Consider the following 25703-nt stretch of genomic DNA (forward strand, 5'->3'; position numbering starts at 1 on the left):
ATACACCAAATTAACTTCTAAAAGTGAAACCAGGAAACGAACAGGTCTCAGTGAGACAATATTTCTCAGATTATTTGGTGAAATGTAGAACCTCATTACTATATAAACTGCCGTCTGACAGGAGCTGCTGGGAGTCGAACACACCAACAGCAGCGTCCACACTTTCAGTCTCAAACCAACAGTATCGCGTCCTGCTCGTTAGGTGTCAGTGCATGTAAGTTGTCGAAGTGCTCCTCTCCGGACTTGGACTTTACCCAGCGCTCTGTACAACTTTAAGAAATAAATTACTTTTTTTTTCTTTTCTGCAGGAAATCACATGGAGGTGCTCTTGCGCTCACATGACAGACTGAACCATGGCAGGAGAGATCAATGAAGGTACGGTGCACAAACTTCTTCCAGTCCTTTTAAGACAATGTCGCCCAGTTATCTCCTTTATGCTTTATTTTTTCGTGCTTGGCGTTACTAAATCTGCAAAAGTCTTGTGAAAGATGTGGGTGTTTGTGCTGGATGCAATCGCGATGTGGAATGGCCAGTGGGAACTTTTTTGGGTACATTGTGATCGGACAGAAGATGCTCCATCTTAAACCCCCTTGATGAGCAGTTTATCGGATTTTTATCCACCTGTTAATGATTAATTGATGCTCGATGAGCCGTAGCAGCAATTTCTATTACTATTTAAGGTGGAAATGACTGGTGAAAGTTTGGATGCTGGTTTCCTAAATCAGAAAAACTGTACAGTACTTTCCCAAGCCTGTATTTATATTAAATTACTTCTCCCATATTTTTTCTTAAATACGGCACTAGTGTATACATTTCTGACAAGGTTTGATGTTGTTCTGAATTTCTAAGTTGTATCCTGTCTCCTGACATTGTGCAGTTTCTGAGCACCTTAAAGTTTAGAGTGCAACCAGTGCAATCAGTGTTGGGATAATATAAAGTCATGTGATATAAAATGCAGTGAGTGCACCTATAAATGCTGATAAGGCTGCCATAAAGTCAGCACCGGACATGACTAATGTAAGTGTGATCCTATAGGGAAAGGATTTGTGGTGCGCTGCCGGTGAGATGTTTGGCATATTTGGCCAGTTGTGATGCTATGTAGGTGTTGTTCCTCTTTTAGGCTCAGTTCCTGCCTACTACAGGGAAGTGTATGAGGCCATCCGCTGCAGGACAGATGAGAGAGTGCAGGTTGAAGTCTTCCACCGGCTACTCCAGAGGACTGATCTCTCCAAGGCGGTTCTGAACCAGGTGAGTGGGGTTTCATTTATGTCATCAAGATGCTACAAAAACTGTGCAAACATAATAACAACTATAATTTGCAATGATGTAGAGACAGTCCATTCCATCTATGATTATAAATAAATGATTCTAATTAGAATCAGCTCGTACTTTTTAACTTTTAACCAGTGAAACAGCTTATTATGTCTCTACCTTAAATTTACATAATGTATCCCATCCATGTTTCCATAATTATAGTGTTTATTCCCACATGTAATGGCTCACATACACGCAATGTTTGATTTAATGTTTCAGAGTGATATGGGGGTGGAATATCTAAAAAAAATACTGAATTGTGAATTTGAAAGCCTTATATCAAATGGATATATTACTAAGCTTAAATATTAGTTTTATTCTGAAAAGACATTGTTGTGAGTTGCAATTAGGGAATGCAGATAGAGCAGATACAGGTGTAAAGTCTTATTAGGAAATTGCCATTTTTTTAAATTAATGCTTCTCCGTATTGTAATTAAAGTACAGCAGATCAGCGTTATTTACTGAAATTCCCCTCAAGGTTTCCTGTCCGTGGAATATTTCAGAGCCAACTCATGGCCGAGTAGAGTTTCCCTTTTCCTGACCTTTCATCATATCATTGCCTTTGTGTCTACTGTGCACTTTTTTTGCGTAGAGGAATGCGAAACCACACTTGCATTTAGATCTCAGACTGAAGAAACGGCGACCTTCAGGTCATGTTGTCTTTTGTCCTTCCCAGATTGCTGAGCATGTTGACTCCGCAGATGGATTCCTGAGCAAGTTGGCCCTCTACAAAGCGCTCGCCCTGATTGCTCTCGCTCAGCAAGGGAAGCAGCCGAGCCCCAAACTCTTAGAGAACTGCATACAAGGTCGGTGACAGTGCTGCAGTGACAGCAGCGCGGCAAAAGGTTTTGCTTAATGAGTAGCTTGGTAACTCCTCCGCGTGTCCAAGGGCGACCGCAGCTGTCTCTCTGCTGTTAAGATATTTCATTTGTGCAGGGCAAATGTCGCTCTTTTATTGGGTTGCACACATGCAAGGTAGAAGTTTTCTCCCTCAGTTTATCACTCGAATAAACCCACACAGCTTTCAGTGAGGGTATAATACACATCATTACAATTAGTTACAGAGGGACGTTTTGGGAATATTTGGCTAAAAATAACACCATAATTCTTTTGTTTAATCTAGTTAGATTTTATTTTGGTAGAGAAGCCTCAGCTGTGTTTAAGGCTTGGATTCTTGCACCAGTCCCACAGCGGGAAGATGATAGGGGGGAGTTTTTATGGTTTTCATAGAGGTAGCCATTATGCTGGCTTGAGTTAGCTCCATTCCCAATCTTCTGTGATTATTTAAGGCACTCTCTGTTATTTCAGGTGTGGCCAGTATGGCAGCTTGTTGCGTGTCACTTCCTCGTCTGCACCAGAACAAGTTCTCTGCCTTTTTTATTTTTTTTATCACAGTACATTACATTCAATTCATGACCTTCTTGGAATGTCCTGGAAGGAATGAATACCAGATCACATGAATGCTATGCACAATGCCGTGAGACAAATACAGTAAAACACACAGTGGTCTGTTGAAAAGTGGTTTGAACACCAGCATTCCTTAGAGTTTGGAAATCCACATCTTTCTGAATGTATTGATCTAATCGCAGAAGACAAATATTAGAAGTTGGTTCCCTGCCGTGTGCTCGACAGAGTTACCCAGACCTCTGCTTGGAGAGCCGAGGGATTTGAACGCGTTGAGGATGCAGCCGGCTCAGGAAGACGTCCTGACGTTGTCGCTGACGCTGGACAGACTTCTGGCTCGAGACACGGTTCAAGTGGAGCTTATACCTGAGAAGAAGGGTCTGTTCCTGAAACATGTGGAGTACCAGGTCACCAGCCAGGCAAGGCTTCTCAATCCAGCCTCAGTTGTTATGTTAGAATGACATCAGATGCAAGAAACTCTGACTTTTCATACTGATTTCAGCCTTTATGTGAAAAACTGTAGACGTTACATTTAACTGTCTGTACGTGTTGCAGATATTAAAAAGTGTACATGAAACACTGAATTAACTCTAGGGCTTTTGTCAAGCAAACATTTATAGTGTACATAAAGAAAAGTCCTATGTGAAGCATGCTTTTGCCCATTTTCTGAGTACTGTCTGTCTTTGTGTTTTTTTAGCGTTATAAAATATCAGTTTACAGGCGTTACAGCGATTTCGACGTCTTCCACGAGGTTTTGCTTCAGAAATTTGCCTACAGAGTGGTGCCAGCATTGCCGCCTAAAAGGATGTTAAAGGGAGGTATGTTACTTCCTGTGAACTCTCATCATTTCTATCTTTGTCTTCAAATCTGTACTGGGACTTCTGTTCTTTGCTGAAAGGTCGGGAGACATGTAAATATCCAGCGGCTACCGTAGCTGATCCTTTTTACATTTTTTTTTTTAGCTGATAAAGAATAAATGTTCGTTTGTTTTTCTTTCTCCTGCAGGTTGTATTGTTTCATACACAGGCTTTGCAACTCATCAAGGTTACTGCCAGAGAAAAACAAAGAAAGCAGTGATGCATAAAATGAGCCGGTTTCAGTTCACAATGACTTATTGTAGCTGCAGAGTGATAATTATGTCGGTTCACACACACTGATGAATCTTCACAAAAACACTTAGTTGGAAAATTGCTCAGTTAGGTCTTAATTAAGGATAGAATAGAGCAAAAAGGTACCATCGGATGCATAAATCTACCATCTGTGCTCTCTTTTCTCATTGTAGATGTCTAGAATTGGTGGATTTGTCCTTTGATGTTTTATTTTCATCAAAATAACAGTATATTAAGTAATGTAACATGGGTTTAAGGTTGGTTAATGCCAACTATCTTCCGTTTTTATCGTTAAATAATCCCAGCTCTGCCAGTTCTGACATTTCTGGTGAAGCCGCTCAATATGTTATCATCACATACTTTGTTCCCATTAAATAATTAGAGTTTTCTCTTGTATCTGTTCACAGTCCTGACCTCAGTCTCCGAACGGGAGTTCATTGAAGGGAGGAGACGTGCTCTTGGCAGATTTCTTAACTTGGTGGCTCGACATCCCTTCTTCTCAGAGGACGAGCTGGTCAAGACCTTCCTCACCTTCAACGGCTCCGTACGTACTTTTTTTTTTTCCTTCAATGTCCTCCCCGTTTCTGTGGCTCTTCGGCTGTTGCACAACCAGCACTATCGTCACGATGACTGACAGCCAAGCGCATCCTGTTTTAACTCCTGTGTGTCTTTTTCCACTCACCCACTCCTCACCCTTCTTCCCAAACAGGATGTTCAGTCTAAGCTGCGTGACACTTACAAGAAAACGGGCGACGAGTTCATGACTAACAGGATCGTCACACAGGCAAAGGTTGGTCACATGTCTATGACGAATCCAGACACACTTTCTCTGAGAAATGCTTTACAGAATTCAGACATCACAGATAAGGTTTATTGGACTTTTTTTTTTGTTTTTTTGTAGGAATATCTGCCGGCTGATATTCAAGCTCAGTTCTCGACAAGCAGAGAACTGATTAGAAATATCAACAACAGCTTCCAAAAGCTGCGGGACAGAGCTGAGAAAATGGCAGAGCGCTCCAAGGAGAATGCAACTGATCTCCTTTTGTTTGGCAGAGAGCTCAGGTATTTTATTATTATTGCGGGGATAAAGTTTCTGTTGTATCCAGAGGTTCTTCATAATAAGATTCAAATCCTCAAATTCTGTTGTGTCCCTTCATGGTTGTTAACTTGAAATGAGTTTGGCAGCCGGAGCACCACAATATTGCATTCTCTCGCTGTAATAACGCTGTTTTGAGCAGTACGCTGGGCTCAGATGCTTCGACTCTTCCCTCCCTGGCCTCTTCACAAAGCACCTGGGGGACCCTGCGTCAGTCTCTGAAGAGCCTGTCTGTGGAGTTTGCCGTGCTATCAGACAAAGCCGCTCAGCAGGTATAGCCCTCAGTGTTTCTTCCTCACCACCTGCTCTCACCATCTTGTTGGTCCCAAAACTCTCGCTGGGTAATAAATGTTGTTTTGTTCACATCCTCAGGGCAGACGGGAAGAGGATGATGTTGTGGAAAAACTGAATCTTTTCTTGGATTTGCTGCAGTCATACAGAGTGAGTGGCTTTCTGTCTTTTCTTTTTTTTTTCCGCTCATTTAATCTGAGTCCACCTCCAGGGTTTCCCAACCTTCTATGACAGGTGATGTTGTTTTGTCTGCTGTTGTCTGAAAGAAACACAGTGAGGAGTTGTGTATTTACAGTCAACAGAGGCTGGTTTTGGAACTGAAATTGGGATATTATGTTAAGGCAAATTTTAAGAAGTCTTTGATTTGAAAATGCAATTTTTAGTTGGTGGTAGTTTTAAGATTTAACAATGCAACTGGTGGACAGATAAAGCAGCATTTTCCATAGCTTCTGTAATATACACTGCCTGTCCCCAAAAAAAATCACACTCTCTGGAGAGTGGGAAATTTGGACAACTGCCCAAATTTTTCTCCAGCATGTCCCAGAGATTCTCAGTGGGGCTGAGGTCTGGACTCTGTGGAGGCCAATCCATGGTGAAAATGACATCTCATGCTCCCTGATCCACTCATTCTCAATGTGAGCAAAATGAATCATGGCATTGTCATCTTGGAACGTGCCCTTGCTATCAGGGAAGAAAAACTCCATTGGTGGAAAGACCTGGTCATTCAGTATATTCAGGTAGTCAGCTGATCTCATTCTTTGGGAACATAACATTGCTGAACCTGAACAACCCCAGAAAATAACTCTAACCCCCACAGGCTTGTAGGCACTAGCCATGATGACTGCATCACTTCATCTGCTTCTCTTCTTACCCTGATGCACCTGTCGCTTTGGAACAGGTGCAATCTGGACTCATCAGACCACATGATCTTCTTTAATTGCTCCAGAGTCCAAGCTTTATGCTACCTAGCAAACTGAAGCCTTTTCATTTCTGATTAGCCTCGCTGGTCAGTAGCTTTCTTCAAGCTGCACAGCTGTTTAGTCCCATAGCCGTGAGTTCTACGATTGATTTCCTACGATCATCTAAGAGTTTGTTCCGACCACATTTTTTCCTCAAAGATGATGGTTCACCACTATCCTTCAGGTTTTAATGTGTTGGATGGTTCTTAACCCGAATTTAGTTTAGCTTCAGACATCTCCTTAGTTGATTTTTTTTTTGGTTTGATGCAGGCCAATAATTTGATCCTTCTGAGACAGATTAACATCCTTTCCATGACTATAGGATATGTCTTCAAACATGGTTGTTTAAGAAATGAGAAGCTCCTCACTACTTTAGCTAGCGCTAAATAAGTTGTTGCAGCTGAAACATATTCATCACAGCAGTAATTATCCAATGGAAGGCTCTTACCTATTTGCTTAGTTAAATCCAAGTGACAACTTTTTTTTTTTTTTGGACAAGCAGTGTATATGGAAATTTCATCATTTGCTCCAAACTTCTCCCTGTCATCCTCAACTTTGATGCATTTCTGTGTTCTGCCATTCTGAGTGGAATAAAAAGTGCTTCAGTGCGATTGCGTTTTTCTCTAGGATCTCTGTGAGCGACATGAGAAGGGCGTCCTCCACGAGCACCAGAGAGCTCTGCACAAGTACGGCATGATGAAGAGGCAGATGATGAGCGCCTCTGTGCAGCCCAAAGAGCAGGGATCAGTGGAGCAGCTGGAATCACGGATTGTTCAGGTGATCACTCTCTTGTATTTTCTTTTTCTTCCCCCCGCAATTTTAAGCTTTTAAGTCCCTTCTCTCCTGAATGCACACTGTTTTACACTGGAAAAAATGCCCCTCTCAAAACAAGGGGAAAAAACTTGTTGCAAAGAACTTGTACCCTGAAATAAGTGAAAAAATCTGCCAATAGAACAAGTGAAAAATGGCTTGGTAAGATTTCTTGAAATAAGATATGATATTAAGAATATTGAGATCTTAAAATTAGCTGGGAAAACTTATTTTAAGCTTTATTGTCAGGCTTAGGTGTCTTAATCCTCCTGTTTTCCTCATTTACGACACCAAAAAATATTGTTGCCCTGTCTGGGGAAAAAATCCAAATTTAGCAAAAAATTCCCCAAACTTGTAAAAATTTTTGCATAATTTTCCTCAAGAAAATTCCTTAAAAATTTCCCTTAAGTTTTTTTTAAAATCCCCAAATTTGCAAGTAATAAAAATAAAAAAATATATAACAATTGTAAATATTTTCAAAAAAAATGAATGAAAGTCTTCCAAAAAATATCCTAAAAATATCTAAAGTGACTCCATATTTATCAGTAAAAGTTGTAATATTTTCTTTAAGAATATTCGGGAAAAAATCAACCAAAATCCAGCCCCCCCGAATATTCTTAAAGAAACATTTTTTTTTAACATTTCTTTTTTTTCCCACCAAAAAATGTTAAAGAATTTCCCAAAAATGTTGAAAATGTGGAAGTTTTCACTGTGAATTTTTTTTCGCACATTTTCAAACGTAAAACAGGTCAGTTTGACCGGCAGGACGACACGAGGGTTAAAACAAGATAATTTCAAGATTGCTTGACTTAACGAGATATTTAAGATGCATTGTCTTAAAACAAGTCCCTTCATCTTGCTGAAATGTCACTTAAGTTAATGTATCTTCAACCAAGTGGGATGAGACATTTTGATTAAAAATAAGACAAGTAGACTTGGTAAGATTTTAAATTTTTGCAGTGTAACCCATTTGTCACTTCATAAATAAAGGCTACATTGGCCTGAGCTTATCTAATACTAATCCACCCCTCTTAAAACACACAGTTTGGTCATATCTTGTGTGGTAGCACAGCAGTTGCAGTGTCACAGTCACCCATAACCCTCCATTCGTCATTAAACTAATCCACCTTTCCACAAAACATGCTCATAAGTGACACATAGGAAGTGACACCCAGTTTACGAAGAGTAAAGTGTCATGGGATGTTGCAAGAAGTTGGAAATCACCTAATTTTTGCGCAGGGCAGATCAAAACTCCTCCTGTCCTTTACTGTTGCAGTGTTTACTGTATCTGATGGGGTCCAACCAGTGATTTTTAGGTCTATTGAATTTTCAGTTTAACGTGGCAAATAGAAGAATGCAGTTTAATGAATAACAACCATGATATTGAAGGAGCTAAATCATCATTTCAACTGCTGGTAGAAAGCTGAGTCATTTTTAATTGCCTCCAATCAGTAATATTTCTCAACCCACTATACACTCTCACATCCCAGGTGGGTTTTTTTAGTTTTTATTTTTATCTTGTGACTGCAGTTCCTCTTAGTCTGTGTGGTTAGTCTGTGTTAAAACCATTTCCCTGTACAATATTTAATACTTCAGTTGTTTTTTTGACCAACTGACCTGCAGTTTCGGCTCAGACGGTTTTTAGCCTGTTGTTTGGAGTTTTTGTAAATCCACTGTGTCTGTTTCCACGAGGAACATTATTAATGTTGTGTCAAAGGTGAGCAGCATTTTAGTTTTTCGGCCTTTTTTTCTCAAAATAATAACTGTCGGACAAAAAAATATGACTGCGTTGAGGAGAATTGGAAGGTGACTTGTGGATGTAGACACAACAAAATGTCGCCACCGATGTGCAAAATAAGATATTCTTCAGCGGCAGTGGGATCATGATCATAATCACACTCTGTATTAGTTTAACTTTATTATTCAGGAATTTAGGTCAAAAACAAAATGATTGGATCACTGTTGATGACGCTGGATGAAAAATTCAAAGATTATCACACAACGTGTCATTTATCCTGTGGATAAACATGAAAATGTGTGTCAGCTGTCTTACCAGTCCCTTGAATAGTTATTTAGACATTTCATTCACAAAACACAGATGTAACGGCACTGCTGGGGGGAAACCTAGGGGATCTCCAATGTCAGTAAGGTTGATCCTCTGGGGAAAACGATCCATCAGTTAGATTTCAGTGAGGACTTAAGTGGTGAACTCAATGACTTGACCAGTAGTGTGGCTAAAAACAAGACGGTGGGATACATGTGACTTTAATGTTCTCTGGCTTGTTGTTTTCCACTGTCTGCAGAGTTTTGTAATTGCAATCTATTTGCATCACAGAAGATGCTTTGTGTTTTTAATTTTAAGGAAAAGACACCAGTGTTGATATGAGAGCGAAGTAAACAGCATTAAACAATAGTTCCATTTTCAATCACATGTTCGGCCAATTAAAATGTAGTTCAATGATTTATGGGCTTCTTCTTGCTTTGGCAATGCAAGCAGAGCTTCGTCTAGTCTCTGTTGTTGTTATTTTCGCACTATTTCTTAATTATTTTCAAGAATAAGATTAGAAGAGGGATTTGCTATGTAAAGTGTTTCCCTTTTAGAATGTCATGTATTTTTTTTATTCCGATAATAGCAAGAAAATGCCATCCAGACCATGGAGCTGCGGAACTACTTCTCCTTGTTCTGCCTTCATCAAGAGACACAGCTTATCTTCACCTACCTTCCAATCACTTCACACATTCTCGGGGCTTTCGTTAACTCCCAGGTCCAAGGACACAAAGAGGTGAGACCGCTTGTCTGGAAATAATTTTTCCGCAGACCCGCCTCCCCATCGACACAGCACCTCTCCTGGAGGGTCAGATCAGTTCGAAATTGGCTTTTAAACTGCAACAAAAGAAGCAATAATGATGGATGGTATGACTGAACTGATAATCTTTTCATCCAGGATTTGAGCCGGCTTACATTTCACATCACATGAGAAAGTGAATACCTCATATACTTTTTTCTAGTTTAAAATCAAGTACAGCACACAGTCCAGGGTATAGTTCTTTGGTTACATATCTTTTTCTGATTTAATTCTGTTCCCCTTGAAATCCCAGCATACCAACATTTTGACAAGGTTTCTGTGGATCTAAAAGCACTTGAAAACCTTTTGCTGAGATGTTTCTCTTTTCGGTCGGTTATGAAGCTACAAATCAGTCGGCAATGTCTTGGTTATTATATTTGTGCTATGAGCTACAGTGCTTGTAAACCCTACCTGGAAGGTTTCCTCTTTTATTGCATTTAAATATTAAATCGTAGTCAACTTAATTTGGCTTTTTCAACAATAATTTACAAAAAAAAAGTCAGTGATAAAAGATTGTCAAATAATTAAAGTGATTTCATAAGTATTCACCCACTTCAAGTCAGTATTTGGCAGAAGCGCCATAATTACACCGTTGAGACTGTGTGGATAGGTCTCAGTCAGCCTTGCACGTCTGAACCACACCATTTTCCTCTGTTTTTCTTTGCAAAACTGTCAGGTTGCACAGGGACCATGAATAAACAGCCCTTTTCAAGTCCAGCCACAAATTCTTAGGTGTTTAAGTCTGGGCTCTGACTTGGCCTCTCCAGAACATTCACCTTGTTTTCTATAAACCATTTCTGTGGAGCTTTGGCTGTTTGCTTTGAGTCACTGTCTTGCCAGAAAACAAATCTTCTCCCAAGTCGCAGTTCTCTTGCAGACTACATCAGGTTGTCCTTCAGGATTTGCCAATACTTTATAGCATTCATTTTACCCTCTGGGCTCCACAGTTCCCCTCACAACTAGAAGAGCCCCCGTTCGCATCCCAGCCTTCTCAGGATCTTTGTGCATGCATGGGTTTTCTCTGGGTACTCCGGATTCCTCACACAGTCCAAAAATAACACGCTGAGGTGAACTGACAACTCTTAAGTTGTCTGTAGGTGTGAATGTGAGTGTGATTGTTTGTGTGATAGACTGGCGACCTGTCCTTTATGTCCCCTGCCTTCACCCTAAGTCAGCTGAGATAGACTCCAGCTCCCCCATGACTCTATTGAGAATTAAGCAATGTATAGATAATGGATGGGTGGATTTTACCCTCTATCTTTACGAGCCCTCCAGGGCCTGCTGCTGAGAAGCATCCCTACATCATGATACTGCCACCACCATGCTTCAGGGTGGGGGTGGTGTGTTTGTGATGCAGTGTTTGGTCTGCCAAACACAGCATCCAGTCCATTGACCTAAAAGCAAGTATTTAGTCTCATTAGACCAAATAATCTTCTTCCAGTTGACTTTAGAATGCCTTCTGGTGAACTCTACTCAAGATTTAATATGAGCCTTTCAAAACTGTGGCATTCTTTGTCAGTCCACCTGAAAGCTTTCACTGGTGAAGAAACCAGGCAATAATTTTTGTCCTTCAGAGGAGTCCTAGGTGTCTTGGTAGCCTCCCTCATTAGTCTCTTTCTTGCACAGATGCTCAATTTTTAAGAATGGCCTGCTCTAGGCAGATTTATGCATGCTTATTACTTCAATTTCTTAATGATGGACGTAACCGTTCTCCAAACACTACTCAGTGACTCAGACATCTTTTTCTATCCATCCCGATTTGTACATTTCAAGAACCTTTTCACAGACTAGCTTGGAGAGTTTTTTTTTTTTAAGTCCTCATGGTGTAGTTATAGCCAGGAGTACTGATTAAATAGTGACTGGACCTCCCAGATGCAGGTGTCTTCATAAAACCACCACTTGAGACACATTCACTGCACTCAGATGATCTCCATTTCACTAATTGCGTGATTCGTTGTACCGGTTTACTGCACCTGTGTTGAATTAGATGAGTCACTTTGAAGAGGGTGAATACTTCTGCAGCCATTTATATTTTTAATCCGTTTCATCTTTCACTTGATAGTAGTAGTAGTTTTCTATGAATTCTTGTCACAAAAGCCAAATTAAATTGGATATGACTCAGTGATAAAAAGCAATAAAAGAGGAAAACTTCCAAAGAGGGTGAATATATATATGTATATATTTAGATTTTCTGTATTTCAGGACTTGTTTATGGAACCTCTCTCTATATAAAGAGAAGATACATGACTTTCTTTCATTGTTTCCAGATGGGAGACGTGTGGAATGAACTCCAGCCAAAGCTCGGGTGTCTCTTTGGTGGCAATAATGGATTGAAGCCTTCCATCTGAAGCCTAAATGCCTGTAAGATGAAGATGAGAATCACTGCCACTGATGAAGATCAAACTGGAAAATAAAAAGCTCTGTGAGCTAAAGCAAAAAAAAAAAAAAGAAAAGCACAATGAACAACTCTCCCTTCTATTACACAGTGCTCATTCGGTTCAGCAGGAGAATTTTTAATATGTTGCTTCTCAAGTTTTGGGTTTGATCATCAGCGATATCACCTGCGAGGGACACAGGGTTTATAAATCTGTCATTTTCCGCTCTGCTTGATGGGAATGCGGTGTCCATTTCAGAATCTACTTTTGCAAAAGGCTGGAAAATCCTTCAATGTGCCGTTTTACAAGGGTGACTGTGTATTTATACGTTCCAACTCATTTGCTAAAGCACCTGTTTATAACTTGCAAAAAAAAAGTTTTACACACTAATATAGTTGAAACAAACGGAGGTAAAAAAAAAAAAAAGTTTGACTTTATTAAAGGAGGGGATTATTTTGAATCTCCATTTATTACGGTTTTACTTACTGAATAACTTTAGACCAATGTATTTTTATACAGATTCTAGTTTATGAAGACGTGTAGTGGCATACTTTATATTTTTTATCAACACTGCTGTTTACCTTCATGTAAAGCAACATCTCATCTCTGCTTCAATTGTTTTGCAAAAATCCCTGTATGTATAATTTTATAAGCTACCAACTGTACAATACAACAAAAGGCAGAGATTTGGGATTTACTGACAATATCATCACCTCTGGCACTATAACACCATAAGCTATTGATTATTGCCAAAGATAAAAGAAATTCTCCTACATGCACTCATGTGAACTCAACAGGATTCCTACATGGCTCCGATTTAGAAATGAATTCTTCATCATTTTTTACCTTCTATAAAGAAATCTAGGCCATATCACTCCACAGAAAAAGGAATTCATCTCCAGGACAAACACAATCTGGATATTGCCGAATTCCTTTTCCATATTCAGGCTCATGAATTGTCACCATTTCATAAACACTGAAATGTCTGTGCTGACATGAACGATGTCAATAAACAAATCAGGACATGTGCACATGTATTTTATGAAAAAAAAACTTTAATACTGTACATACAGCATGCAAGACATTTGGCAAACATCTTGATTTGGGGTTGAAGTTTAAGGTGCACAGAATACAAAACCCAATGAAATCAGAATTGTAAATATTGTACATATTCCATGGAAGAATTCTGCTGAATTGTCTTAAATCGGTTATAATAAAAGAAATGACAAAATGGATATTCCTTTCAGTATATTGCTGCTTTGATTGACTTGAAAACCGTGAAAAGAAGAATTACAGTCATAACATGTAAGTGCTCCAACCAAACAGGTCACAATCAACTCCTACACAGAGCACTAACTCTGGCTTGTTTTCTCCAGTAATTACCATCATATCTTAGAAGGCTGAACATTTTTTTGTTTGTTTTGGTCCCAGACATCAATGCCATCAGCAACAGCCAGATTATTTCTCATCAGAACTCCTCCACCACCTCCAGTTTGTGGCTGAGAATCACATCGTGACCCTGAAACTTGAAGTATCCGAAAAATTTCTTCTTCTGAAGCAGCAGAGGGAACCACATGCTATCATCAGGCCACATCTGACTGAAGGGAATTTTGTCACATTCAAACCACTGAGGCCGCATTTCTAGAAAACAAAAGAAAAATAATTAGTAGACTGCCGGAGAATGAAAGCGCTTTTCATCGTCTGATGTGAGATATCATCTGTCTTATCGCTGTTATTTCTGTGCCACTTTTGATCTGTCCAAATCAATGTCCGGTGCATGGCAGGAAATATTTTTAAATCAGCATATGCTGCTTTACACACTGGTATGTAGGTAACAGACATTATTATTACAGTACAGATAAAACTCCAGCTGCCTTTTCTGCTTTATCTTATCTGTAAGGAAAAATAAGGTTATTTTAAATGGAAATTTTAAAGAACACCTCCAGGTTTGAGTTGGTGGAGTGTCTTTAACTACACACGTGGACAAAATTGTTGGTACCCCTCAGTTAAAGAAGAAAAAACCCACAATTCTCACTGAAATCACTTGAAACTCAGAAAAGTAACAATAAATAAAAATTTATTGAAAATTAAATAATCAAAATCAGCCATCACTTTTGAATTGTTGATTAACATAATTATTTAAAAAAACAAACTAATGAAATAGGGCTGGACAAAAATGATGGTACCCATAACTTAATATTTTGTTGCACAACCTTTTGAGGCAATCACTGCAATTAAACGATTTCTGTATTTGTCAATGAGCGTTCTGCAGCTGTCAACAGGTATTTTGGCCCACTCCTCATGAGCAAACAGCTCCAGTTGTCTCAGGTTTGATGGGTGTCTTCTCCAAATGGCATGTTTCAGCTCCTTCCACATATGTTCAATGGGACTCAGATCTGGGCTCATAGAAGGCCACTTTAGAATAGTCCAACGCTTTTCTCTCAGCCATTCTTGGGTGTTTTTGGCTGTGTGTTTTGGATCGTTGTCCTGTTGGAAGACCCATGACCTGCGACTGAGACCGAGCTTTCTGACACTAGGCAGCACATTTCTCTCCAGAATGCCTTGATAGTCTTCAGATTTCATCGTACCTTGCACACTTTCAAGACACCCTGTGCCAGATGCAGCAAAGCAGCCCCAAAACATTACTGAGCCTCCTCCATGTTTCACCGTAGGGACAGTGTTCTTTTCTTCGTATGCTTGGTTTTTGAGTCTATGAACATAGAGTTGATGTGCCTTACCAAAAAGCTCCCGTTTGGTCTCATCTGTCCAAAGGACATTCTCCCAGAAGCTTTGTGGCTTGTCAACATGCATTTTTGCAAATTCCAGTCTGGCTTTTTTATGAGTTTTTTTCAGCAGTGGTGTCCTCCTTGGTCGTCTCCCATGAAGTCCACTTTGGCTCAAACAACGACGAATGGTGCGATCTGACACCGATGTACCTTGGCCTTGGAGTTCACCTTTAATTTCTTTGGAGGTTGCTCTGGGCTCTTTGGATACAATTCCAACGATCCGTCTCTTCAATTTGTCATCAATTTTCCTCTTGCGGCCACGTCCAGGGAGGTTGGCTACTGTCCCGTGGGTCTTGAACTTCTGAATAATATGAGCCACTGTTGTCACAGGAACTTCAAGCTGTTTAGAGATGGTCTTATAGCCTTTACCTTTAAGATGTTTGTCTATAATTTTTTTTCGGATGTCCTGGGACAATTCTCTCCTTCGCTTTCTGTTGTCCATGTTCAGTGTGGTACACACCTTTTCACCAAACAGCAGGGTGACTACTTGTCTCCCTTTAAATAGGCAGACTGACTGATTATGAGTTTGGAAACACCTGTGATGTCAATTAAATGACACACCTGAGTTAATCATGTCACTCTGGTCAAATAGTTTTCAATCTTTTATAGAGGTACCATCATTTTTGTCCAGGCCTGTTTCATTAGTTTGTTTTTTTAAATAATTATGTTAATCAACAATTCAAAAGTAATGGCTGTTTTTGATGATTTAATTTTCAATAAATTTTTATTTATTGTTACTTTTGTGAGTTTCAAGTGATTTCAGTGAGAATTGTGGGTTTTTCCTTCTTTAACTGAGGGGTACCAACAATTTTGTCCACGTGTGTAACACTCCATCTGTACATTGGAAGTTATTGTCACTAAAAATTCTGTGATGAAATCCTTACATAATTTTCTTGCAAAAACAACTGCATGCATTTTCCTGTTAAGTTCTCCACTTGATTTGCCCAACTCACATTGAAGAAGTCGGCTCAAAATTAGAATACAGACAGAGGACGGTTGAGTTGACAGGATTCATGTCTGTGGAGGAGGAATCATTATAGTGACCAATTACACTTGTGAAAATTGTGTCTCAAATTATGTTACTTTGACAATCCTGTGCCATGTGTAAGATGAGAAATGAGAAAAGCACTCAGAGCACAGTACTCCGCCAAAGCTGCTCAGATGTAGCATTTCCGACGGCAGAAATCTTGAAAAAAATTTATGGCAGAAATCATGGCACCATAGAATGCGGTCATTTAATATAGATGTACCCACAAACAAAATGACCTTGCGCTGAGCAAAGGCGTGTGTCATGCATGTGTACATTATGTACAGATACCGAATCGTGTGACCCAAATATGTAGCGTGTAGCGGGAATTGATGGGACTCGGAAAAGGCCCCACAATTTAATCAGCTGTTCCTTGTATCGTGTCCAATGGATAAGTCCTGACAAGTCCACAGCGGTCCATTTGTAATAGGATTACAATCGTGATCGTCAGCAGGCAGCTGACATAGTGTTCACTTGTTGTCATAGTTACAGTGACGCCATGATATCTCGCGATGACAGAAATCTTTCACAAATCCGTGGATCCATACTATAAGCCACATCACCATCTAATCAGTTGAACCTTGTCTCATTTCCGACCTTCCCTGAAAATTTCATCCAAATCCATGATTCTGTTTTTGAGTAATGTTGCTAACAGACAATCAGACAAACGTATGCCGATCATCACACAACTTTACCGTTCCTTGGTGGAGTATTAAAGTAGTTTTCAGATTTGATCACTTTTCTAGATTGCTTCTGAATGAACAAACCTTATGCTTCATTAAATCTCTGATTCATTCCGATTACTTTTAATCATTAGGTGCTTTTATTGTGAAATCATGCAGTTTTGTGTAACTTAACCACATTTCACTTAAGTTTATTTCTTCCACTTATCTCTTAACCTCTTGTCTGTTGGACTTCTTTTACCCTCCAGACTCTTAAGTTCGCTGCTAATGTCAGACTGTGCCAAGAGCTGTGGTTTGATGTGCATCTCTGGACTTCACCCGGTTGACCTTCGCTAAATTCTAAGGAAACACAGATCAGATTCTTCCTGTTGAGGGCCTCTGGTGCCCTTTGCTTATTTACAGTCTTTTAAACTGTACCACCGAGAGCAAACCTATAGATTCTTGCCTTTCGCTAATACACTCTTCATGCCCACAGACATGTCAGTGTTTTAGTCACTGCGCTTGGAAGCAATGGTGGAAAGTACAGCATTGAGGAAAAGTATTAAATGACATCTTGAGTTTGTCTGTGTGCATCTCTGACTGAACTGTCAGATGATGTAAAATCAAACACAAAACAAAGGCAAAATGAGGAAACAGAACCATGAATTTGGCTGAAAGGTTTCACTTGTAGTAAAATAAGCCAAAATACGTAAATAATAAAAAGAAATTCCAGAAGAGGAAGAGTGACTGAAATACATCAGTATACAAAGCCATAGTACCTCTAAAACATTTTCACTTCCCTTGAAGGTTTTCCCCTTTTGTTGCTTTTCAACAATAAATCATGATTCATTTATTTGGGGATTTTTGACACGAATCCCCCCCTCCCATACTGACTTAAAGGGGATAACTACTTACACAATCACTTTTTATTTTTTTCACTATACATATTTTAATTAATTAAAATGACTTTGTAGCACCCTGTTTTCTTTTTGTAAATCCTTGTCATAAAAGTAAAATTATATTATGTAGGCAAGGTGCTTCTAAGGCTCTGAGACTCCACAGATTCACAGTAAAACACATTATCTACAAATGAAGACTGTATTTGTTATGCATCCTATCCAATCACATTTTACCTTTTTTTTTTTTAGCTTATTTTATTAGCAAAGTGAGTTATAGTTAAAGTTTTAGGTTACATTAAACACTGCAGTTCATTCTTTCCATGTTCATTCCATAACCATTTTGATGATGCTAATGTTGAGTGTCTAAAAGGTGCTAAACAAATAAAGTTTATTATTGTTATGTAACACGATGGTGAATGTTCAGCAGAAGTTGCAGAACGCATCCAGGAAGTCAGTAAAGATCCAAGGAAAACACCTAAGGTCCTGCAGGTCGCTCTGAGCTCATTAAAGGCAGACTACAGTCTGAAAGACACTGGGCAGAAATGCCAGTCACGGGAATGTGACGAGGTGAAAACCACTGCTAACCAAAACAAACATTAAGGCTTCTTAACAGTCCTCGATCACTCTCCAAACTTTTGGGAGAAAGTTTTATGGCCTTATGAGTCGAAAGTTGAACTGTTTAAAGGACTGAACTCCACCAAAAGAACATTATCCCCATGGTCAAGCATGGAGCTGGCAGTGTAATGTGGGGATGTTTTGCTGCCTCAGGGCATCTTGACATAACTGAGGCAAACGCGATTTCTGCTCTCTGACAGAAAATCCTGTGGGGGAGCGTCAGGATATCAGTCTGTGAGCTGAAGCCCCGGTGCAGCTGGGTTATGCAGCAAGACCATGATGCCAAGCATAAGTCCACCTCTGAATGGATTAAGAGCAATACAATGGACTGGCCTAGTCAATGTTCAGACCTTAACCCCATTGGGATTCTTGGGACCTGAAAAGAGCCGTTCGTTCTTCCAAACTCTCCAATGCGACTGCAATAAAGCAGCTCTGAAGAGAAGAGTATGTCAGAATCTCACCACAGTGATTTCAGAAGCTGATCTCCAGTTATCTCAGGTGTTTGGTGGCTGCAGAAGGTGGCACAATCAGCTGTTAAATTACTTTTCGCATTGGTGCTTTAGGTACTGGGTCATCTTTTTGCTTTAATACACAAAGTTATTCTTGAAAATTTGTTTTCCATGTTTACTTCAATTCCCTTTAATTGTTAGATTGAAGATCTAACACTACAGAAATCAGGAAGGTGTCCAACCCTTTTTAATGGCACTGTAACTAATATACTGCATTACTGTAGAATTATCTGATAACAGTAACGATTTTATTTCTTTATTATGTTATTCTTTTCCTGCTTTATATTTACTTTGATTAAACTGAATCCTTCAAGTGATTTTCTTTATTATGTGAATAAAAAAGGCATTTTGGGCTCAATTAGCTGAGTTCAGTTGGTCCTTGTGTCATTTCTGACCTTCCATGAAAATGTCATCTAAATCCATTTTCCCCATTTTTCAGACAGACAGACTCCTTATTACTCCTTCCTTGGCAGAGTAATAAAAACCAACATCAAACCATTGTCCCGCATCATCACTACTTCAGCTTTTGATACTTTTAAGTCCATTTTGCTGAATTATTATGATGAATTATCTTAACAGTCTTGTGCTACTACTTTTCCTTAGCTAAAGGCTTAAAATACTTCAACTACCACTTAGAATAAACATTTTATTTTACTATCCATAAACATAAACTAGACTGGCCTTGAACCAAAGTCTCCTCTCAGAGGGCCATATTATCTATACTCAGAGGATGATAACAATAAAAACACAGGGAGTCTGCTGGCCTGGCACTGAGATAACATAAAAGGAAGTCAAGGTTAGTGGAGGAAGCAAAAGTGACAAAAAAAAACAACCCTGTAAGATTACATGGAATGGTGTTATAAGCCTGTTACTTGGAATTATGTACAACAAAAATCAAGTTCCTCTTGAAGCCAGAGTGCAAGAATGTTCCTATTCTGGCAACAAGTGACACTTCTCTTATGAAAATAGCCGTCCTAAAACTAATCCTTTGGGATATTAAAATCGATTACCACTAAAAGTGTTGCTCTCTAGCTGGAGTTGTGGAAACTCTACATTTATATTTATAAGATTTTTCAAACTATAATTAAAGGGTTCTATTGTGTTTTAGTTTTATGCTCTATATGTGTTAGTACACAGCTGGCCCTCCCACTTTCCCGCCACCATCCATACCTTCGGATTCTGTCGGCTCTCCGTTGTAGGCGTCCGCTCTGAAAACATGGACATCGAGTAGCTCAGTTTCTCCCACAAATTCAAATTTGATATTTCCAATCTTCTCGAGCACGTCCACTGTGAGGCCACTTTCCTCCAGAAGCTCTCTAAAAGGGAAAAAAAAAGAGAAGCAGCAAATGAATCTTTGATGTTGTGTACTTTAAAAATAAGCTCACAGTGCGCTTCACGCGGACACTAAAAGCAGCTAAAAACGGTAAATGATGATACTAGCGTTTCCAGGACACACTGTCCAAAACTGATTGACCCTTACACAAAAAGCATTTTAATGACAGTGAGGAGGGCAGCAGGGTACAAGTGGAAGCTCTAGATAAAAGCTAGTGTGTCGAGCTGAGGGTTTAAGTGCTGTGGAAAGCTGCATTTAGGTAAGAATATCAGAACAGGAAATACAAGATGATTCAACGCGATTGCCAGCTAATCGCCAACATCTCTTCCTTCCACTGTGATGTTCTGCATGTTTTAAGTCCTGCTGTTAAGTCAATAATGTTCAGCCCTGCTTCCTTTGACAAAGACCTTGAAACAGAAGGTAAACACAGCTGTTCTGAATCACTTTAATGAAGGATCTGCACCTAAACACCTGTGTTTGCCTACTGTTTAATGTCAAAAGAGCTGCTGTGAAAAAAGGTTTGCCGTTCTCTATCCTAATTTACTGTCATTCTTAAGGAACAGAAGCAACCCAATTACAAGCAAAACACTGCTGGAGTACTTATTTTTTTCGAATTTGTGCTGAAAATAAAACATTAAAAACACACTTCAAAGTCTTATTTTAGGTTTGGCTCACCAGTATAGCGAGTTTATCTGATGAGTTCATTTCCATTCACTGCAGTGTTTATGTTCAATGACTAATGCTAGAACAACTTATGCAAAAAATAATTCATTTCATTCCATTCCTTTAGGTGAAAATGGGAAGGTCCACGAGGCAACAAATGTGATGTGGAAAACTGATGAATTATTGCAACTCTGCGGCTAACTCACTGACTCCAGGTGCATCATTTTGATTATTTATTAGTGCAAATCACAATTTCTTCTGTTTCCTTTTACTTTTATTACCACAAAGACACAGAATCTAGATGTTTTTTTTAATTAAAAGTATTGTCAAACTTATTAAGCAATTAATTTAAAGAGTTAACTAATTGCACAGTCATTTCTATTGCAGATTAATTGACCCCAGGTGCATAATTTTAATTCTTTACTATTCCAAAAGCTGATTTAATTGGTCATTTTAATCAGCTTTCAGATTTTAGACTAATTGGACCTGCAATCTGGTGTTAATTTTTTTCATTTATTTAATTTAATTTCTTTAGAAATGTCTTGTTTAATCCAAAGATCTTCAGTTTACTGCCACAAAGGAGGAAAGAAATTAGAAAATACTCACATTTAAGGAATTCCAGTCACTGAATTTAGACTGTTTTTATCCTCACTAATAATATTCTTAAACTGCAAGAAACATAATTTACTCAGGATGATCAAAAATATTCTTACATTCCAGGGATTTTTTTTTTTTTTTTTTTTTTAGGAAGAAAACACATTTGTAGACCTTTTGGAGCAGAAACGATGCACTGGGGCTGCAGGTTTTATCATTTCTGCATCAGCGTCACACTTTATTTCTTGCTTTATTGTTTGCCTTTTGCCCGTAAAGCATCTTTGAGTGCCCAAAAAAAGCGCTGCACAGACAAAATGTATTATTTTTAGCCGCCACTGCACATACATTGACAATATACTTCACTCATGTTGGAGAAATCACGAAATATTTGCATATTCACAGAATTAGAAATGCACAAATGAGTTAGGAGTGATAAATATAATGATAACGGATGAGGACTGGAAGGTGTCTTATCCAAACATCACGTCTGTATTTGCAGAAAAACACGGACGACAGAAAGAACCGAGTGTAGCTAGCAATCTGGAGATCTCACTGATTTACTTAGCATTCCAACGTCCTAAACACAAAGTCGGTCCCTCTTTATGTTTGAGAGAAAACAGCTTGGGAACGTTCCTGATTGCCTCCAGGGCTTCCTTCCTTCAGCTTTGGAACAAATTTCCTGCTGATGACTGATCATACATTGTCCAAACTCAGGACTAATTTCATTTATTGAAATACTCTTTGTCTCCCGCCCTGAGCTTTTCCACATGATTCTCTCACTGCCTGTAATAGTCTGTGGTGTGTGGACATTTACCACTGCATAAAATAATGTCATGGAGCACTTTTATGTGATAAGAGGAGCTGATAAACAGATTATGAGATCAGTTAAATCTTCTCTCAACTTTACGTTCTACAAGCGAATTTAAAATCTATTAGAAAACGCATCTGAAAGCTAAGAAATGTTTGTTGTGTTTTGTTTTTTTGCACAAATACTGTATATAAGAAATCTGTATTGCCTTTGTGGTTTGTTTTTATTCAGATTTGGGGAGGAAAAACTACTCTGGCCTGTGGTTCTGTTGGTTAAACTGTGCTGTGGAACACCGCTCCATGCTGCTGCACCGTCAGGAGTAAATTAGGATGCTCAGCTGATAATATCGCTTCAGCAGCGCTCTCTTTTTTTTTAGCTATACTACTTAATTACAGGAAACCCCATGCCCCTTAGAAATACAAATGGTTTTCACTCACCTACAGTTTTTAGCTTTCCTTCGAGGTTTGCTGTGCTGTTAGTTATCAGGCATTTCAGGCTGTGTAGTGTTTTTGGTGTAGGTTTTTCTGGTTTTGAATTGATTCATTTGCAGTCCTGGATAAAGCATTACACGTTTTTGCACGGCTGGGGATGTTTTCTGGCTTCTGCGCTCTGGACAAGTACGGGCTAACTAACAAAGGTGGCAGCAGAAGTACATGACTTCAGTTGTAATATTAGAAAACAAAGGGTTCACTGCGACAGCCTGAGTGTTAAACTGTGACCTAGCATCGCATTACATGACATCAAAGTGCCACTTGAAGGCATCATGGGCACCGCAAACTACTCCTGCTTTCATCCTTGTTCACAACGATAAAGCACTTTAGCAGACTTTAAACCAAGGGTGTCAAACATACGGCCCACTGGCCAAAACCGGCCCACCAGAGGGTCCGATATGGCCAATTGTAAAAATGACAAACGTTACTGACTGCAATTTTCAATAAACAATAAATAACTGCTATTTTAAATTTCTTCACTGTATTGCCACTACTTTTGTGTATAAATTGTGTCCATTTACAAGACTGGGGGATAACTTAACTTTGTTCCTGAATAGTTTCCGCTTCAGTATGTACAATGTGTCAGTTCAGGTGGTCAAGATTGCTACATAGATGTGGAAATGAATGTAAATTTGAAATAATTTCTCAATCTTGACAACTTGTTTTGATAATAAAGTAAAATACTATATAGTGACTAAAGGTTTTGTGCCTTTTTGTTACAGTAAGATCTGTAAGTTACAATGTGTAAATGGTAAACTGAGGCATGAAATTGTTGAAATTGCACTTATTTTTCTTCAGAGGTTTTCATAACGTTTCGCAAAAAGACAGTTCAGTAAATGTAAACATTTTCAGAATGTGCTTTTTTGCACTAAAACAAAGGAAACATTTTGGAGTTGTTATTTATTGGTTATTATGCTCTGATTTTTGTGAAGGAAAAAATATTATTTCCCCTTTGTGAAGTATTTCCTTCCAGCTGTTAGCAGACGACATCCCAAATTACACTCAACAAAAATATAAACGCAACACTTTTGTTTTTGCTCCCATTTTTTAGGAGATGAACTCAAAGATCTAAAACTTTTTCCACAAACAACATCACCATTTCTCTCAAATATTGTTCACAAATCTGTCTAAGTCTGTGATAGTGAGCACTTCTCCTTTGCTGAGATAATCCATCCCACCTCACAGGTGTTCCATATCAAGATGCTGATTAGACACCATGATTAGTGCACAGGTGTGCCTTAGACTGCCCACAATAAAAGGCCACTCTGAAAGGTGCAGTTTTATCACAGCACAATGTCACAAGATTTGAGGGAGCGTGAAATTGGCATGCTGACAGCAGGAATGTCAATTAGAGCTGTTGCTGGTGTATTGAATGTTCATTTCTCTACCATAAGCCGTTTCCAAAGGCGTTTCAGAGAATTTGGCAGTACATCCAACCAGCCTCACAACCGCAGACCACGTGTAACCACACCAGCCCAGGACCTCCACATCCAGCATGTTCACCTCCAAGATGGTCTGAGACCAGCCACTCAGACAGCTGCTGAAACAATCGGTTTGCATAACCAAAGAATTTCGGCACAAACTGTCAGAAATCGTCTCAGGGAAGGTCATCTGCATGCTCGTCGTCCTCATCGGGGTCTCGACCTGACTCCAGTTCGTCATCATAACCCACTTGAGTAAGCAAATGCTCACATTCGATGGCTTTTTATTGTGGACAGTCTAAGGCACACCTGTGCACTAATCATGGTGTCTAATCAGCATCTTGATATGGAACACCTGTGAGGTGGGATGGATTATCTCAGCAAAGGAGAAGTGCTCACTATCACAGATTTAGACAGATTTGTGAACAATATTTGAGAGAAATGGTGATATTGTGTATGTGGAAAAAGTTTTAGATCTTTGAGTTCATCTCATAAAAAAATGGGATCAAAAACAAAAGTGTTGTGTTTATATTTTTGTTGCGTGCATCTTCTGACAGGTGGATGCTGTAGGAGGAAGACATACCAGGACTCTCTGCTCTGGTCAAGATTAGATATTGCCTAATCTGATGTGGCTAAGCAGACAAGTTGTCTCCATATTCATCTGTAATCTAACGCGGACCTTCTCCCAACTACAATATATACTCGAATGGCAGAGAGAACCCTCAGAACTGATGCTGGCATTGCTTGCAAGTGCTGCTGCTCTGTTGGTGTCACTTCTCCAGACGTCAGTAAACCTGACCCTCAACTTGAGTCATCCGAGTCTCCAGTGTGTCTTTCTCGACCTCGCTGAACTTCCACAACAATTTTGCTGGTCCGGCTCACTGGAGGTCAAACTTTGTTAAATGTGGCTCCTGATTAAAAGTCATCTTATCCCATCATATGGCTTAGAAACCCACTTTAATTTAACAATGCAGTAACGCATCTGTGTTTACCTCCTGGCAGCATCCTCAATGGATTCTCCAAGCTGAACTTTGCCCCCAAAGCCGTTCCACCTCCCAGCCCCAAAGCCCCGCTTCTTCATGCCCAACAGCACTCTGCTCGGCTGCACCACCAGCACCAGAGTCAGCAGCTTGGAGTTCAGCATCTCCGCCTGACTGCACCTAAAATCAGCACAATGCAGAACACGTGTTCAGCTTCAACAACACCACCTGCACGATCAGCTGACAGTCATCTGTGTGTGGACATCATTACCTGCCTCACTGCAGCTGTGACTCGTGGAGGAAAAAAAGGAAATTAAAATGCAGAATAACGAGCGAAGATGAAAGGAGCTGTTGTCACCTCACAGTGGACGGTTCCCGCGTGAATATCTGCAGATGGCGTCACATGGTGCGCTGATACGTAACAGGTTGGATGAGCCAGATTAGCGTCACGTACAGTTCAGGAGCGTCATCATTTTGATGTTCGATCAGTGAAACCGGGTTATATGTGTTACGTTCAAATATGTCCGAGTAGAAACTGTAACACGTGTTCATCCAAGCTCATCCACAGTGTAAATAAAATAAAGGTACGGTAGTTTTATATCAGCGTATAATATGATTTCAATTGCTACATAATGCGCCATGTGGCAAAACTGAGCCAAAAAAATAAATTATATTGTGACATTTTTCTGTACTACTACTACTACTACTACT

General features: G+C 39.4%; 2 protein-coding genes across 2 annotated transcripts; one reads left to right on the forward strand and one right to left on the reverse strand.

The window, feature by feature from the left end:
* Positions 1-13439, forward strand: snx8a (sorting nexin 8a). Its single transcript, XM_022204638.2, has 14 exons — positions 1-214; positions 309-375; positions 1121-1248; positions 1991-2120; positions 2947-3137; positions 3416-3536; positions 4235-4371; positions 4537-4617; positions 4729-4889; positions 5066-5195; positions 5296-5364; positions 6801-6950; positions 9617-9766; positions 12097-13439. Exons 2-14 carry the CDS (start codon positions 354-356, stop codon positions 12175-12177), a joined length of 1551 nt encoding a protein of 516 aa, XP_022060330.1. The 5' UTR covers positions 1-214; positions 309-353; the 3' UTR covers positions 12178-13439.
* On the reverse strand, positions 13240-25492 carry nudt1 (nudix (nucleoside diphosphate linked moiety X)-type motif 1). The gene is made up of 4 exons (XM_022204636.2): positions 25264-25492; positions 25005-25172; positions 19873-20018; positions 13240-13845 (listed from the first exon to the last, which is right to left on the reverse strand). The coding sequence occupies exons 2-4, from the start codon at positions 25154-25156 to the stop codon at positions 13673-13675; spliced, it is 471 nt and encodes a 156-aa protein (XP_022060328.2). The 5' UTR covers positions 25157-25172; positions 25264-25492; the 3' UTR covers positions 13240-13672.
* Between the last annotated feature and the right edge of the window lie 211 nt (positions 25493-25703).

The sequence above is a fragment of the Acanthochromis polyacanthus genome, chromosome 21, assembly GCF_021347895.1.
Source record: "Acanthochromis polyacanthus isolate Apoly-LR-REF ecotype Palm Island chromosome 21, KAUST_Apoly_ChrSc, whole genome shotgun sequence".
In the NCBI taxonomy this organism is placed as follows: domain Eukaryota; kingdom Metazoa; phylum Chordata; class Actinopteri; family Pomacentridae; genus Acanthochromis; species Acanthochromis polyacanthus.

Excerpts from the sequence above, each read along its gene's own strand:
- snx8a (XM_022204638.2), top strand. The coding sequence starts at position 354 with ATGGCAGGAGAGATCAATGAAG. Across the intron at positions 3,138-3,415 it reads AGTACCAGGTCACCAGCCAG|CGTTATAAAATATCAGTTTA; the intron begins GCAAGGCTTCTC and ends GTGTTTTTTTAG. Across the intron at positions 6,951-9,616 it reads TGGAATCACGGATTGTTCAG|CAAGAAAATGCCATCCAGAC; the intron begins GTGATCACTCTC and ends TTCCGATAATAG.
- nudt1 (XM_022204636.2), bottom strand. The coding sequence starts at position 25,156 with ATGCTGAACTCCAAGCTGCTGACTCTGGTGCTGGTGGTGCAGCCGAGC. Across the intron at positions 20,019-25,004 it reads ATTGAGGATGCTGCCAGGAG|AGAGCTTCTGGAGGAAAGTG; the intron begins GTAAACACAGAT and ends TTTCCCTTTTAG. Across the intron at positions 13,846-19,872 it reads AGAGCCGACAGAATCCGAAG|AAATGCGGCCTCAGTGGTTT; the intron begins GTATGGATGGTG and ends TTTGTTTTCTAG.